Below are 15,980 nucleotides of genomic sequence, written 5' to 3'. Positions count from 1 at the left end.
CGGCTGTGCGAGAAGGATGTGTCGCTATGGGTGTGTGTGCGTGTGTGCTGCTACACCCTGCTGCTGTCGTCTCTCTTTGGCTAAGCCGCTGCGAGGCTGCGAGCACGCGCGCCCTCTGGTAGCTGCCAGCTAGCTACGACACCAAGTGTCTGAGATAGCGCCCAGCCTCCGCTGGCGGCCTGGCATCCCGCGCATCCCCCCCTTCCCCTCACAAGGAGAGAGAGTATGAGAATGATCGAAGAGAGAGCTGCGGACAGAGAGGCAGACACACACACACACAACGCATACGTATACATGGTCATACCGCTCGCACAGGTGTCTGGCATTCGGGATAGGATATGACGGATGGATGTCGTAAGGAAACAATATGCAGGTCGTTTACCGTTAAACAAAAATCAAGAAAACGAAAAATACATTGAAGCATACGAGTATATAAGCCAGATCATACATACAACATATTACTACATACATTCATGCTCTATAAAAACAGAAAACTACAAAAAAAAACTAAAAAAAATACAAACGATTATGTCAAATAAATGGTTTTTCCTTTTTCCCTCAAACAAAACTCTGGAGTTATATATATTTTTTCTTTATTGACTATCACAAGCATGGACTTTAAACTGTAAGGACTCGCACAGACTAGCTAAAAGAAGAGCTGAAAACCTGCACAACTTGCTGAAAACTTCAGCTTCACTTTCAGCTGTAGTGTGCGCGAGCCGTTGGAGACTACAAATGATCTTTAATGTTAATGATCTGATAATGGTCTTGCACACAAAGAGCGATCGTACTCCCACTACAAGTGGTCTCAATTGATCTCTAAATGGGGTTAGTCTTGAACAGGGATCTTATTCACCCTGAAATTTCTCCCCCAAAATTGGGTTTAAATATCGACAAAAACATAGAGACGAGTCGCTTGAGGCGATAAAGGATTTTTCTTGAGTTGCTAATGGAATCCCTCATATCTTCTCTACAATTGCTCTTCCTCGATCTGCAGGTCTGTGGTGAAGACGTACATGTCCCGCCGTCTGGCGAACAGCAGCTCCTCTGAACGCCTGGGATGCGTGGCCAGGGAGTGTACCACTCCACCATTGTCACCTGAAATACAAATATTTAAAATGAATTTCATGAAGGATGCACAGCCCAACGATGGGATAAGATAGTTTTCTTAGTCATAGATAGATGTAGTTATTTCGATATCATTAGATATTTCGATCAAATTTGGTTAAGATTTTGAAATTGTTGGATTGGATTCATTAATTATACCAAGTTGTTCAAAGAAGTTGTTTTTACAAAACTGATATATCCTATGGTAAGTAGAATCCTATATGCAGCCGAGAGTACAAGATATGTACGCTGGATGAAAAAGGACAGACAGACCACAGAGACCCATCAATCTACACGTCTGTAGAAATACATGAAATACACATTTCTTCCTTACTTATGCGTATCCTCTGCAAGACTTTTCCCTCCAGCAGATCCCAGATGTAGGCATCCCCAGCGCTGGAGCCGGCCACAATGTGCGCATCATTGGCCAGGATGCCGCATTCTATGTGATAGTCATCCGCCCGGTGTCCTTTATATTCGGACAGCAGTCCTCCCGTCTCACAGTCGATCAGACGCACCACACTGTCCTGACAGCCTGCGACAAGGCACTGCTCGTCCTGTGTTTTGGCCAAGTAGGTGACGGGTTCCCCGATCTTGTCGCAGGTCATCTCTCCCACACGTATATCGTAATGTCGGATGCAGCCGTCCAGCGAGGCGGCATAGATCTTATTTTCATTGGTCAGAACGGTGGTGATGCAATCGCGGGCGTCCTTCATGACCTGGACGGGATCTAGGCGGCGGGTGCGTATGTCCCAGCACATGACGGCATTGTCGCGACCACCAGAAATGGTTATGGAAGAGTCCTCATTGAAGCAGACGCAACGGACGCCACCAGCATGGGAGCGCAGACGGCGAACAGGTGTTCCTAAAGGCGAAAATCTGTGGAGTTGAGTGCATTTCTGATGAAAATTTACATGAAAACTCGTACCTGTGGAAACATCCCAGTAGATTATGCTCTTATCCAAGCTGGAAGAGACAATGTAGCTGCTATCGCAGCTGCCAGCCACATCTGTTACCTCGTCGGCATGGCCTCCATAGGTCTTTAGGAGTAATCCGGTGGCAGGATTCCAAAGTTTGATCTTCTTGTCAGAGCCGCAAGACATGCAGTAAGAGCCGTCCACTGGAATCATCACATCAAACGTATGCCCTTTATTCATCATATCAACTCACCATTATAGCGCACGGCACGCACTGCACCCTGTTGGCAGTCTATAGTTGTTTTGCAGTGGTAATTGGCAAAAACCGGCATTGTTTTATTTTGTTTTTAGCTTTTGTTTACAAAAGGTCAGAGTGACCGCGGATTTATCGTTGAAACATACCGTCCGGTCCAACCCTCAAAAATATATTAAAAATGCCGTCTCTTTTCAAAAATATACCGACGAATTATACATATTTCTCGATTTTGATCTTCCGTTGAATATTCTCAGCTATATAGAACTTTCAGCCATGCCCACAGAATTTTATCCGATTAATGAATCTTTTTTCTACTTGGCTGGCTTAATTTTAACACTCGCTTTTATTGGATTCCTTTATAAAGTTAAAAATAAAATTTAATAGATTAGAGAAATTGACAAAATATACCATTATATACCGATATACCATAAATGCACTAACGCAACTGGAAAATACCCATAATAAAAATACCAGCATTTGCTGAGTTTCGGCCCCTTTGCAGCACTATCGTTGGAATTTTCGGCACGTGTCGGGTGTGCACACACTCTGCTGCAAAAAGGTAAACACAACGCAATAAACGGAATTTTTATTTACGCACTCGAACAAAATAAGCAATTAAATCGAAACGAATTGGCGGCAAATCAAGTGTGTTTTAATAGTTAAGCAAATGTTGAATGATTTCATGCAGGATTCATATATATTTCTTGCTAATTGAGGAACTGCGTGTCAAGTGTAAATTACTAGTGGGCGGGGGTGGCGGCGGTGCAGAGCATTAACCAAAAAAAAAAAAAAAAAAAAAAAAATAATAAAAAAGAAGTGTGTGGTGGAGGAGGAGGAGGAGACAAGAGCAGGTCAAAGCAAACGAAACGCATGTCAAGCGCGACAACCTGCCCAAAAGCCGATTTCTGATGACGTGGGCTGCAAAACGAAGGACAGCCAGCAGTCAAGCGACGACGACAGGATATACACATATTTTCCAGTGCACACACACGCACACAAAAACACACATACACAGGAGTATGCAACGCAGCAAACCAGTTGTTGTTGCCAATAAGTGCATAAAGTGAGCGAAAATCCTGCTTCCAGAATAACTGCACAGCAAAAGAGGAAGAGGAGAGAAGCAAGAACAGAAGCATGGTATAAAGGTGCATATCTGGAGAGGAGCTAAGAAAAGTTAAGAATAAGTGCATACCAGGAGGAGAAGGTAAGGCATAACTGCACACAAGAAGAGAGCAGACAGAGAGAGAAAGAGAGAGACAAGGAGTGCAAACACCTGAAGAAGAGCGAAGAGAGGCCAGGAATAAAGTGCACAATCACACACACACACACTTACGGAAAAGGAGCAAACACAGGCAAACACTAACAAAAAAGCACAAAAAAAAACAACCCGAGAGAAAAAGTACAAGAAAAAGGGCCCACGGACACGACGACACAAGGTGGAAAAGTAAAAAAGTTGTTTGTCAACTTGTTGGTCGCTCAAATGTGGCAGCCACAACGAGTGGCTGCTGGCTGGCTGTACAGCTACCAAGTGGAATCCCAATCCGATACCGAAACCGAAACCGTCGCCGATTCCCGATCCTCGAGTCATTTCAAAGGCAGCAACGCCTGCGGCTAGATCGAAACAGGCAACAGGCTTACTCTCACTCGCTCCGCTCCCCCTTTGGTAACACCCACGCGCAGCAACAGCTCCCGCCCACCCCCTCGGCCGCACCATGTCAACGGTCACGCGGAGCGCCAGCGCCAGCCCCATGGCTCTCAATGGCATCATCGACGCCAGTCTCTTTCCGCTGAGGTCCACCGCGGACGTAGTGAATTTGTTCCGTCGTTCCCTCACCACCGGTATTGAGCCCGATCTGACCCTGCTCTCCATTGTGGTGGGGTATATCGAGCTCTCGCTGACCACGGGAGAGGCGGCGTCTCAGGCGGCCGCCGCAGCCGCTGCCGCCGCCGCTGCTGCAGCAGCTGACATGACGCAGACAGCGACAGGTGCGTACCCCTGTACCGTTAGCGGGTGAAACAGCAGAAGCAACGGAAACCAATTAAAACGGTAGTTTAACCCTCAGCTCAGTCGAAGGAGCGTTCTAAGTAAGACAGTGCGGTTCAGAAGTGTAGGGTTTTCGCAGAAGTACATATATTTATCGATGATTCTTTTCTGTAATATTCGGGAATTCGGGAGGATGAAATTTTGATTAAACCTATACTAGATCAGTCTTTAAATGATGAAACGCACTGTCATTACACTCTCAAGTGTTCTGTTTTAAGTGGTTTCCGTTGTACCTATTGTCAAGAAAACTTAGTTAATCGATATACTCACTGACAGGCGGTAGCGACGTGATCATGGGCAACAGCGTTCCCTTCCCGGTGGTGACCCACGAGCTGATTGCGGGCCTGTACAAGAAGTTCCAGACAATCCTATCGGTGGTGGAGAAGCCAAAGCCACACCGACAGGCCACGCGCGAGATCATCAAGAAGGTGTCGGACGTTATATGGAACTCGCTGATCCGCAGCAGCTACAAGGATCGGGCCCACTTGCAGAACCTCTACAGCTATCTGTCGGGCAACAAGCTGGACTGTTTCGGTGTGGCACTTGCCGTGGTAGCCGGCTGTCAACTGTTGGGTTACAAGGATGTGCGCTTGGCCATCTCCGAGGACCATGCCTGGGTGGTGTTTGGGCAGAAACGGGTGGAGACCATCGAGGTGACGTGGCACGGCAAGGGCAGCGAGGACAAGCGGGGCCAGGATATACGCCCTGGGATCGAGTCGGGCTCTTGGCTCTATCTCGGTGGCCTGGCGGTGGTCTGCGAGCGTGGCATGGAGGTGGCGGCCATCTGTGCCGCTCTCAACATCTCTCTGACAGCCAACAGCGATTGCGTGGAAGTGGCCGATCTGCAGCAGCAATTGCTGTGGCTCCTCTACGACCTGGGACATCTCAAGCGGTATCCCATGGCCTTGGGTACACTCGGCGAACTGGAGGAGATCCATCGGACGCATAGCAGCATCACCTGCGAGCAGCTCTACCGCGAGGCTATCGACTCGGCGCGGACGCACTACCGCAACCACCATGTCTATCCGTACACGTATCAGGGCAACTACTACAACCGTCTGCTCAAGTATCGCGACGCCTTCGCCGCCTGGGCCAATGCCGCCGATGTGATCCGCCTGTACACGTACCAGTGCCGCGACGACGAAGAGATCTACAAGGAGCTGCTGGACATTGCCAACGAGCTGATCCCCTATGTGATGAAAACGGAGAGCTCAGGCCATTCGGCACGCAGCATTCTGCGGGATGCTGAGGTCTTTGCCAATCTGCTGCGCTTTTACGATGGCATCTGCCAGTGGGAGGAGGACAGCCTGACTCCCATTCTGCACATTGGCTGGGCCAAGCCACTGGTCAATAATATAACCAAATTTGATTACGATATACGCTCTCAGGTGGTCATCAAGATGCCCGAGGATCTGGAGGCTGAGCAGGCACAAGCGGCCGCATTGGAGGCTAAGGAAGCGGCGGCAGCCGCGGCAGCAGCAGCGGCTGCGGCAATGATGGCGGCCGGAGCAGAGGCTCTAGAAGGAAATAACAACACCTTGATGAAGAAGGACGAGGTGAGTCAGAGATTATATGTACATTCCAGAGCTTTAATTATGCATCGAATATAAAATTAAGACAGCTACAAGTATATACCACTCAAAGTCTTCTTGGCTTCCAAAAAACTCTTTTCTAATCACTTTTCTTTTTTCCTCTCGAATAGAAGACAAAATCTTCAGAGCTGCCGACGACATTGGCTGATCTGACCGCCGCCTGTGGCGAGAAGATACTCAATCCGGACTTTCTGCTTCAGGGCGGGGGTCAGCCTTTTGCCGAGCAAAAGCAGCAGACATCATTGGGGGACACGGAGAACACAGAGCCCCATAACAACAACAACAATAGCAATAGCAATAACAACAATCACCATAATGCTGAGAAGGAGGCTACAAAAACTACAACTGCAGCAACAGCAACAACAACAACCACAGCATCAGTAACCACTAGCAATGGAGGCAGTACAAGCAGCAGCAGCAGTCACTGCCACTCCGTTGCCATCCAGTTACCAGTTACTAGTGAGGCAAGCCATCATGCTGGCCAAACCCAAACCCAAATCCAAATTCAACAACCACAGCACAAAGAAGCTAAGCCAGAGCCAGAAGCGACTGCACCCGATGACTATGATCCCTTTGAGATAATGCTTAAACGTCCGGTGATTGCGCTGTACAGCCAAAAGATGAAGGGCCTCAAGGATCTGCTGCTGGCCGAGAAGCTCAATACGCACGCCATATCGCTGCAGGTCACGGCCCAGTCGGTGGCCTCGCGGAAGGTGCGGGGCGTGGCCGAGAAGCAGTCGGCGGCGACCATATCTGCCACCATCACGGTTGCATCATCATCGTCGTCCACAGAGGGTGGTGTCGGCGGTGGATCTGGATCTGGAGGCAGTGGATCTGCAGGAGGGGCCTCTCTCGGGGCCTCATCGCCAGGCGGGGATTCAATAGCCGCCTCGCGGCCGAAGAGAACGCGTCGCGAGTAAACTTTGTTGTCCTGTATCTATGTAATGCAGAAAAAACCTTTATTATCCATATTCGAGTATATACATAGCATACATATGTACATAGGATGTATGCCTGTATGTCATATTTTTGATGTTCGATGTGTATTTATGTAGTTCGTAAGCGCAAAAGAAATCCGTTAGAGAACGCCTAGCGTTTTAAAAGCAATATAAAAAAAAACTAAAAAACTTAAAGGCAACAAACAAAATTGTAAAAGGATTAAACCCTATAGACCGATCCAGACAGATCCATTAACAGACGATCCACACACAGACACACACAAAATGAAGCAAGCACTTGAAACGATATAAGCTATGCTAAGTATTTATAATGTATTTTTAGCTGTTATACTTTTACTCTTTGTATTTATTGCTATCTATCTCTCGTATCCCCCACTTCCTGCAGATTTGTATGTTTTATTGATTGTTTAAGCGTAACTTTATTGGTGCTCTACTTTGAAAACGAGAAACAGAAAACAGAAACAATATATATTTATGTATTTACTTGAATGCATTTTATTGAGGCTAAGCTGTTTGATTTTTCACTCTACAAATGTACTATGTATATCCCTCCCCCCACGCCCTATACTGTACTATATAAGGATGGAACATACACATATAAGTTTTTTTTTTTTTTTGTTCAAAACTTTGTTACACACAAGAAACAGAAAGATGACCGGAATAGAAAAACGAAAGAAATAATACATATTTAACACTTCCTCTCTATATGTGATACAACACTTTTTCTAGAAAAGCTTTCATATTATATCTTATAAACCTACTACTACATAGAATATACCTAAATCACACTCCCCCACCCCACTTGAAACACAGACAGACACACACACAACAGTCCTGCTGTCCAGGCGCACTTGTTTTAGGGATATACTCATATCCCGTCTATAGATATATAATATCCCTGTACTTCTTCAGCCTCCCCCCCAACCACCAACCCCTCACCCTACCCTCCCAATCACCCAATTAGCAAACGCAATTATGAAGCATGTCAAAATGTAATTCACAAATTGGAGCTTGTAACAAATTGTTAAATGATGATAATAATTGCATTCAATTCGATTTTGATTTGATTTGTGCGTAGAGCATCTGTGATGAATAATAATGTTTAGAGACAGCGTGAGAGAGAGAGAAAGAGAGAAAAGTGAGAGATGGCCAGCCCGAACACACAAAAACTGAACAACAATATAACTAATCAATGTATGGTGTTTTATTCCTCATATACGAGTATATTGTACAACAAACAACACATTACACAAAATCAAAAAAAAAAAAAGTAAAAATAATGAAAACTATTTAATTATGTAGATGCAGATGCGCAGCAAAACTAAATGTTAAATGTTGAACTACCAGTTATATTAATGTAAAACTAGATACTTAAACAAACAAACAAACAAGACGATACAAAGGATTATATACTATACTATATATACTATATATTTTGGCATACAAAATTTGTAACTTTAAGTGATGGAAATGTCAGATCAGATGAGAGGAGAAATGGTTTTTGATTTTCTTTACATTTTGGCCAGCACAAAATCCCGATAACGAAAGTTCGCTATGCAACAAATCAAACAATGCAGCAAACCGGAACAACCACAATATAGAAACATACATATATAAACGTATACATACATATATATTTATAAATGTTAAAGTAACATCAATTTTTCGCTCTAATTGTTTTAAAATAGCCAACAACAACAGCAGCCATTGCTCGAGGAACAGTTTAAATTATATGTAGTCTAAAATCCAAATGCTCAATAACCCTTTTAGCTTGAAAGTCAAATAGCCACAAGTCAGAATGTTATAAAACAATAAAATCATAAAAAAAATTTGTATTTTTGAAGTGCACTTTATTTGGCGGTAAGTTCGTTTTTGACCTTTTCGATAACCGAATTATCGAGTCGATGTTTGTAATTACATAGACATGTAGTTACTATGTAAGCAATTTGTAGTTAGCGTGTAGTTACCATGTAAGAAAATTAATTTAGTGGAAATTGCTTAAAATTATTTTACAATCAAATCCAAAAAAAGGAACCGATCCAATAAAAGCAAGTATTTAAATTAAGCCAGTCAAGTAGGAAATTGATTCATCAATCGTATAAAACTATGTGGGCATGGCTAAATGTTCTTTATAGCTGGGAATATTCGACGGAAAATCAAAATTGAGGAATATGTAGAATAGAACTTGAGGTCGTCAGTATATTTACGGTATATTTTCAATGTAAGAATGTAAGTTTCGGTATATTTTTGAGGGTCGGACCGTATATGCTATCGAAATATCCGCGGTCACACTGCCAGTGACTCGGCATCAAAACAGCATCGAAAAAAAAAATCGAAAATTTTATTTTGAAATAAAGAGAAATATCTAGAGAAGAGAAAATGTCGGCACCCGATAAGGAAAAGGAGAAAGAGAAGGAGGAGGCCACCAACAAGGGCGAGGACTTGGGTCTGCTCGAGGAAGACGACGAGTTCGAAGAGTTTCCGGCTGAAGGTGAGACCGCCGCTTTTGGCTTCCATTCCATTCCAGAGCAGCAATTGCAAAAACATTGTTATTGCAGACTTCCGTGTCGGCGACGACGAGGAGGAGCTCAACGTGTGGGAGGACAACTGGGACGATGATAACGTGGAGGATGACTTCAGCCAGCAGCTGAAGGCGCATCTGGAGAGCAAGAAAATGGAAACATAGTCCAGCCAGCCAACCATTTTCCCGCGTTCGTACCTAACCATCAAAACGAGCAAATCGGTTAAATTTAGAATAAAATCAATATATTAAGTGGATTTTCCGTTTTTGCCAAGTTCCAGAAACATCTCTTCAATCATTTTGCCCATTAGTTCTTGTTCTTTTAATTGTCTCTGCAGTGCTTCCATGTTCTTGGTTCGCTCTTCCTCAGTTTTTTTCTGCTCCTCAAAGGCGGTCTTTCGCGCATCGATTTGCTGCTGGAGCTTTTGGCACTCCTCATCGTACTTGTGCTTGCATATTTGGAACTGCTCGGCGGACTGCTGGAGCTCCACGTTGTTGGTCTCAATTTCGTTGAGGATCTTCTGATTCTGGGCCTCCAGGGCTGACAGCTGCTTCTCTACGAGCTCCTGCTGCTTGAGGTTCTCCTTGTACTCGTCCAAACAATTGGACGGCAGCACTTCCAAGGCCTTCTCTATCTCATTGACCATATTCAGATTGGTTTCTATTTGATGGCGTTGATCGTTGAAGACTTTTTCCTGGCCGGCCAACTCATCCTTGCAATTCTCTATATCTTGTGAAATGTCTTCGATTTGCCTGCAAGGGTTGTTGCATGAAGAGATTGACTTCAGCTTTTGATATGGTTAAGAACTTACTTCTTTAGAGTCAGCACCTCGTCATCCTCCACGACCAGCTGCTCCCAGTGGCGGATCTGATTGGTGAGCTCTGTATGCTGGTTCTCCAGCGAATCCATTTCTAATCTCTGTTCGGCACATGTCTTGTTATCTTTGGTCACCTCGGCTTGAGCCCTGGGCAGCTCCTCGAGCAACTCGTTTATGGAGGCTTGGCAGTTTTCAATATCTGTTTTAACAGTGGCTGCTTTCTCCTTTCGATTCTCCAACTGACAGCGCTTGGATGTGATTTCAGCGATGAGGGCTTCCCGCGTTTTAATACTCTCCTCTACGGGCATCAGAACCGACCTCTTAAACATTTTGTAGTAGGCCAAGTAGTTGAACAGGGGATCTAGTGTTTTGATTGTCTTCTTTGGAGCTAAAAGACCGAAACGTAGATAGAGAGAACTGTTGTTTGATGCACAGCTTCCTGATTACCTGGCCTGATAATGTCCAGGTATGTGTACGTCTTGTTGGGAAAAGTGACTTGCACTATCCGCTCCACTTGGCGGCACAGCTTGATCAGGAAGACGCGCTTCTCCCGCGACGTATCAGTGCTCTCGTTGTCAACATTGAATGGTGGGTCCACACGAAGTCCAAAGCAGCGCAAATAGTGAACATAGACTTTGGTGAGGAAAGCCTCTGTCGGGTTGGCGAGGTCGCTGGGGCGTATGTGCAGATCCGGCAGCAGGGTGTTTCCTTGCTGGATCACCATTTCCATCTCGTCGGTTATTGTCGGGTTTTTGGCCATATTTGCTTAAATTAAATTTAAAAAATTAAAAAGGGACGCCAAAACAAATCTGGCGATCAGTGTGAACAAGTGTGGCCGTGTGACAAATACTGCCAATGAAATATACCGCATTCGGTATTTTTCCCAAGATGGCTATTTTAGCGGCAAATTTATTGGAATATGCTGCAACCCCCAAGTAACGGTTACGCATTTTGTGTTGCCATGGCTGATTTTCTTTGTTTATTTTGCATAAAAACCCAAAGTTTTCGCGAAAATGACGTCCTCTAGCGCTGTAGAAGATGAGCACCTTACAGACTCCGATTTAAGCGATGATGAGGGTGAGTTGGGACAACTGTTATTGAGAGGTCTAGTCTGAAACCACACATTTAGAGCGCAACGTGGAGCAGCGCCAGGAGGAGCAGCGTGTTGAGACACCGCGACCGGTGTACAGTGACGAGGAGTTGCACCAGTTGGTGGAGTTCATACAACGCATGTGTGTGCTGAGCTGCTTGGACCATCGGGACTGGCATGAGAACTCAATGGACACCATTCGCCGGTGGCTGTTGGAGGTCAACGAGCCCCTGCTGACTGTTTCCTATGATGGGAGCACTCTTACCGCCTGCCTGGGCTTTCCCACCACGTACATTACCGACATGAGCTACTTTCGTCGCGAACCGAACGAGATCTTCAGTGTGGAGGCCTTCCACGACGAGATCCAATTCGGAACGGTTCATAGCGATGTGGATGGCTGCCTGCTGCATGTCCTGGAGTGGCTATATATGCCCTTCTTTCGGAACTATCCCGAATGGAATGATACTGTCCGGCAGCGCTTTTGCTCGAGCATGGATCGCTTTCTGGGATTTCTCACTGGAATGCATTACCAGATTGGTGGCATGGCCGTTCTCTATGTCCCCTATGTGATCAAACAGCTCGGAGGCGGTGACGAAGAAGGTTCGGCTGGAGTGGGTAAGGTGGACAGGCAGCTGGTTAAGAGCCTGGAAGGCATTGCTCTCTATTGGACAACTCAAATTCGTACTTTGCTGGGGGATTGCACATTGACGGTGCCCCACGATTTGGTCACAGTGCGTGATGAGTTTGAGTTCTGGGAATATCGTTGTAGGTAGAGCCATTCTTTCAAGAAATGCACCTCAAATAATCTAGTCTCTGTTTCTCCCTCTTGCTAGATGAAGTCCTGCAGGGAATCAACGCACAATTGGCCCAGTCGGATGTAGACAAGGTTTTCCGTGTTCTACGACAGTCCAACTCCGTTCACATGCCCCAAGTGGATGACCTAATAGCGTCGGCCAAGATGGAGCTTGTTCAGTCATTGTCTAACATCAAGTATCTCCATTTGCTGATCGAGCCCTGCTCCAAAATTGATCTGTCCAACAGCCCCGCAGAGCTTACAAAACTTCTGCCCAGAATAATCCATCTTGTGCGCTACATCTGGCTGAATTCGGAGTATTATAATACGCGGGAGCTCATCACCGGTCTCTTTCGGAATCTCAGCAATCAGATTATAATGTTCTGCACGCAACAGACCAAAGTGCAGGAGATACTCGAGGGACGGCCGCGCTTTGGCATCGAGATTTGCAACATGTCGATCGATTGCTGCCTGGTTTACAAGGGAATCTATGAGGAAATATCGAGCCAGCACAGCCAAGTGGGTTGGCAGCTAGACGAGGGGATCATCTTCAACCATGTGGATGCATTTGTGGAGCGGCTCAACGATGTGATTGACATTTGTGAGTCGATGATTGTATTTGGCCGTTTGGATGAGAACGAGACCATACCTAGGGCGGAGTTTGGTGGCTCCAGGGGCGAGGAGCTGGACACGATTGCCGCCAATGTGGAAAATACATTTTTGCAGACTCTCAAGAAGCTGCAACGCTGCAGTGGCTCACAGTCGATCATCCTAAATGTCCATCGCGAGGACTGGTATGACCAGGTGGCCATGTATCGCACCAATGTCCAGCACTTGGAGGAAACAGTCCAGCGTCTGATCTTCAATGTATTTCAGCATGTCTGCAATGTGGAGGAGGCCCTGGAAGGCCTGCAAGCCTTGCTTTTCTACTCCTATCGCCATCGCGGCACTCTGAGGAAGACCTTCCTTCGGGAGGTGAGTCGCTTGTGGCGCATGTTCTCCCAGGAAATGGATGCCACTTCGAGGAAGCTGCTGGAGTGTCGACAGCAACAAGAGTCCTGGCTCTCCCATCACGTGTCCCGTGCCCTCAATTACCGCATCAATCTGGAACGCCTCACCTGGCTGCGGAATCGATTGAAGAATGCCGAATGGTTGCCGACAGTCAAGGAGGCTGCTGCCACGCTGGCCAAATTCGACTCGCTGCGCAAGGAGTACGAAAGAGAGTCGCATCAGGCCTATGAGGATTGGCAAACGGCATGCTGTGGCTGGTCAGCCGATCTCAACCAGAGGCTCGAGCGTTATCTGATAATACGCAGCAAGCAGGCGAGAGGTCTGCTGGAGTGCAACATAGATCCGGCTGTCGTCGAAATATGCGAGCAGGCACAGCATTTTGAGCGGTTGGGTTTCCCCATACCCAGTACCATCAAAAAGTTCTACGAGCGCTGCGAATGCCTGAGATCTGTGTACAATAGCGTCACCCAACTGTGTCTCAGCTACAACCGCATCCTGATGGGCCTTACAGATCGAGAGCGGAAACTATTTCGACCGCTGGTCCTGGCCTGCGATCGGCACTTGGCTCCGGGCATCTTTAAGTTCACCTACGGGGCCGATTTAAGCGAGCAATCGTTCTTTGAAGATTGCGGTGAGTTTATTCAAGACTTTCAGCAGATCGTCCACATCTATAAGCGAGCCAATCGGGGCGTGGCCAGGTGCTGCGAAAAGATTTGCGATACCACCCTGCTGCGGTTTAATTTCATGGGTGCCGTGGACATATCCGTGCTGCAGCAGCAACTATCCGGCTGGCTAGCGAGTGCTGGCGATACACTAAGGAATTATTACAATAATATTTTGGAGTTGCTTTCCGCATTCAGCAGGCAGTTCCATTTGGTCAAAGATGAGGTGATTTGAGCCTGATTTTGTTGTACTATTAACCAAAACTCAAAACTTACAACTTTTAGATGTCTGCCGAGTGGATTCTTTATGTGAACGGTCTGGATGATATGCTGGCCAACGCCTTAATGACCAGTGCTCGCAGTTCATTGACAAAGCTCTACGAAGCCCTTCATCGCGACGAGGACATGGCCCCTGCCCCCATATTGGTACTGGAATCGGATGTCAAGGATGGTCGGATTGTGTTTAGCCCAGATATGGATGAAATTGCTACCGTTCTGTGTGGAGTAATTGACAATATCCGCTGCATGCTGGATCAGTTCCCCAGACTGGGCTACAAGCTGAGGCTGCCCAAGGCCGCGCAGCGTCAGGGATTCGCTGGAGTGTTTCGCGAGGATCAGGAGTGCTCCGAGCTGATGCGCAGCATCCAAGCGGAAATATCCAAGCAGCGGCAGGAGATGGAAAGCTATCAAGAGCAGTGGAACCACCATCGCATGCTGTGGGAAACCACAGAAGAACAGTTCACCGAACGGCTGATGAAAAGCGCCCGGACAGCGGGAGTGTTTGAAGGTGGCATCGAACATTATAGTGCCCTGGCCGATGATGTGTCCTTTGTGGATGCCATCACGAATGTTTATTTCATATTAATCAATCAGAATGCCCTGAAAAGCACTATATTGGATTGGATAGAGAAATGGCAGGCATTGAATATTAAAATGCTGTTGGATCATGCCACCAATTGGATGCGAGGTGGGACCACACACTAGCATTTCTCTCAATTAGAGTAATTCAATCTCCTCTTCTTTTGCAGGCACCTATCGCTATATGCGACGGAATGAGAGGAATGTAATGAAGGTACCGCGCACCATTCGCGAAACGGTGGCTGCCAAACAGCTCTTCGAGCGTTTGATCCAAGAGCTGCCCCTCAAACAGGCGACCTTTACACCCATGCTGGAGCTCTTTGTACTGCTCCACAAGTACCAAGTGAATCTGGCCGAGAAGACGCATGAGCAGGTGCTTGGCTTGGAGTCCGCTTGGCTGCACTACCTTCAGACCTTGAGCGAGGCTGATGAGATGCTCGACAATGAAGGCGATGAAAACAAATTGGAGCTGGCCAAGCAAGCGGAAAAGTTCAAGTTTATATTGAAAGAATTCCTCGAGGATTTTTACTCGAAATTACCCAAGAAATAGGTGAGTTTTTTCAGTTGTGTGAATACTTTATATAAATTTAATATTCAATAGCTAAATGCCATGCCTAAAGCTGTCTCTTGATACGTCTCTTCATCTGTTGGTCCTTGATTTACGGGCATTATTTGGATCAGTTCTCCACTTCAGGGACAGATTTGCTTGCTATTTAAATTAGGGAACTTTAAGTTTTAAAATGTAAATGCTGTTCAAGTAAAAAACCACAAATAAGCTTCAAACCGAATGTAATTACATTTGTTGCTGATTGAGCATTGCGTTGATGTGCGGTTTCGGGCAATTAGCTGTGGTGTCCAACGCCCGTCGTGGATGTCGTTTGCGGTGCACGTTATTAATGCTGTAAATGCTTAGTGTCCGTAAAGTTTTGCAAAATAATTTTAAGATATACGTGAGATATGTGTGAGAAGTGAGTCCACGATAGTGAGAAGGTTACAAGAGCTACAAGAGCTAGAGTCTCGAAACCATCAATCCATATACAAATCGATCCATAAAACTGTCTGTTGGTATGTCTTTTTGCTTCATTGATTTCTCTTCATTTGTCGATCGATCTTTTGTCAGGTCTAAGGTATAAATCGTTTTTATCTTATGATAATATTTTATTTTTATTTAACTATTCGACTGATCTATTAATTTTGCCATTACTTTTGTGTATCGTATTTCTTACCCAGCCGCGACGTCACAGTTTGAAGGCGATTGTATTGAGTAACCAAATTGTTGTGGGCCAATTTGTTATCAATTTGATTGATTGGGAGTGTGCGGGGGCAGAGATACTCGTAATTACTTGTTGATG

At 45.9% G+C, this 15,980-nt stretch overlaps 5 protein-coding genes across 8 annotated transcripts in view; 3 read left to right on the top strand and 2 right to left on the bottom strand.

Annotated features, from left to right (window-relative positions):
* Nucleotides 1-577: 577 nt before the first annotated feature.
* Nucleotides 578-2,448, bottom strand: LOC4817756 (WD repeat domain-containing protein 83). Its single transcript, XM_001357101.4, has 4 exons — nucleotides 2,278-2,448; nucleotides 2,036-2,227; nucleotides 1,442-1,972; nucleotides 578-1,098 (listed from the first exon to the last, which is right to left on the bottom strand). Exons 1-4 carry the CDS (start codon nucleotides 2,354-2,356, stop codon nucleotides 971-973), a joined length of 930 nt encoding a protein of 309 aa, XP_001357137.2. The 5' UTR covers nucleotides 2,357-2,448; the 3' UTR covers nucleotides 578-970.
* A 313-nt stretch (nucleotides 2,449-2,761) lies between these two features.
* On the top strand, nucleotides 2,762-8,145 carry Mnn1 (menin 1). Of its 2 annotated transcripts, XM_001357102.4 has the most exons (4): nucleotides 2,786-2,839; nucleotides 2,969-4,266; nucleotides 4,601-5,880; nucleotides 6,027-8,145. In XM_001357102.4, the coding sequence occupies exons 2-4, from the start codon at nucleotides 3,993-3,995 to the stop codon at nucleotides 6,834-6,836; spliced, it is 2,364 nt and encodes a 787-aa protein (XP_001357138.2). In that variant the 5' UTR covers nucleotides 2,786-2,839; nucleotides 2,969-3,992; the 3' UTR covers nucleotides 6,837-8,145. The 2 variants fall into 2 exon arrangements, with proteins under 2 accessions (XP_033236756.1, XP_001357138.2); XM_033380865.1 differs by having other exon boundaries at nucleotides 2,762-4,266.
* Nucleotides 8,146-9,140: 995 nt separating this feature from the next.
* Nucleotides 9,141-9,654, top strand: Sem1 (Suppressor of exocyst mutations 1). The gene is made up of 2 exons (XM_001357103.3): nucleotides 9,141-9,366; nucleotides 9,434-9,654. The coding sequence occupies exons 1-2, from the start codon at nucleotides 9,255-9,257 to the stop codon at nucleotides 9,559-9,561; spliced, it is 240 nt and encodes a 79-aa protein (XP_001357139.1). The 5' UTR covers nucleotides 9,141-9,254; the 3' UTR covers nucleotides 9,562-9,654.
* Nuf2 lies at nucleotides 9,620-11,069 on the bottom strand. The gene is made up of 3 exons (XM_002132446.3): nucleotides 10,662-11,069; nucleotides 10,209-10,602; nucleotides 9,620-10,149 (listed from the first exon to the last, which is right to left on the bottom strand). Exons 1-3 carry the CDS (start codon nucleotides 10,972-10,974, stop codon nucleotides 9,645-9,647), a joined length of 1,212 nt encoding a protein of 403 aa, XP_002132482.3. The 5' UTR covers nucleotides 10,975-11,069; the 3' UTR covers nucleotides 9,620-9,644.
* A 44-nt stretch (nucleotides 11,070-11,113) lies between these two features.
* The window catches only part of LOC6903295 (dynein-1-beta heavy chain, flagellar inner arm I1 complex), a 106,973-nt gene continuing 102,106 nt past the window's right edge, over nucleotides 11,114-15,980 (top strand). Inside the window, exons 1-6 of one of the 3 annotated variants that reach the window (XM_015180179.2) lie at nucleotides 11,114-11,291; nucleotides 11,344-12,069; nucleotides 12,138-13,996; nucleotides 14,056-14,737; nucleotides 14,799-15,178; nucleotides 15,859-15,942. In XM_015180179.2, the coding sequence (XP_015035665.2) occupies nucleotides 11,228-11,291; nucleotides 11,344-12,069; nucleotides 12,138-13,996; nucleotides 14,056-14,737; nucleotides 14,799-15,178 (3,711 nt within the window). In that variant the 5' untranslated portion in view covers nucleotides 11,114-11,227 and the 3' untranslated portion in view covers nucleotides 15,859-15,942. Of the gene's footprint in view, nucleotides 11,292-11,343; nucleotides 12,070-12,137; nucleotides 13,997-14,055; nucleotides 14,738-14,798; nucleotides 15,179-15,229; nucleotides 15,427-15,858; nucleotides 15,943-15,980 lie in introns of those variants that run through there. The other 2 variants (XM_002132447.3, XM_015180178.2) reach the window with 2 other exon arrangements.

The sequence above is a fragment of the Drosophila pseudoobscura genome, chromosome 4 (assembly GCF_009870125.1).
Source record: "Drosophila pseudoobscura strain MV-25-SWS-2005 chromosome 4, UCI_Dpse_MV25, whole genome shotgun sequence".
Taxonomy (NCBI): Eukaryota; Metazoa; Arthropoda; class Insecta; order Diptera; family Drosophilidae; genus Drosophila; species Drosophila pseudoobscura.
Note: the sequence above shows the minus strand (reverse complement) of the source record. Positions and strands in the feature narration are given on the sequence as shown.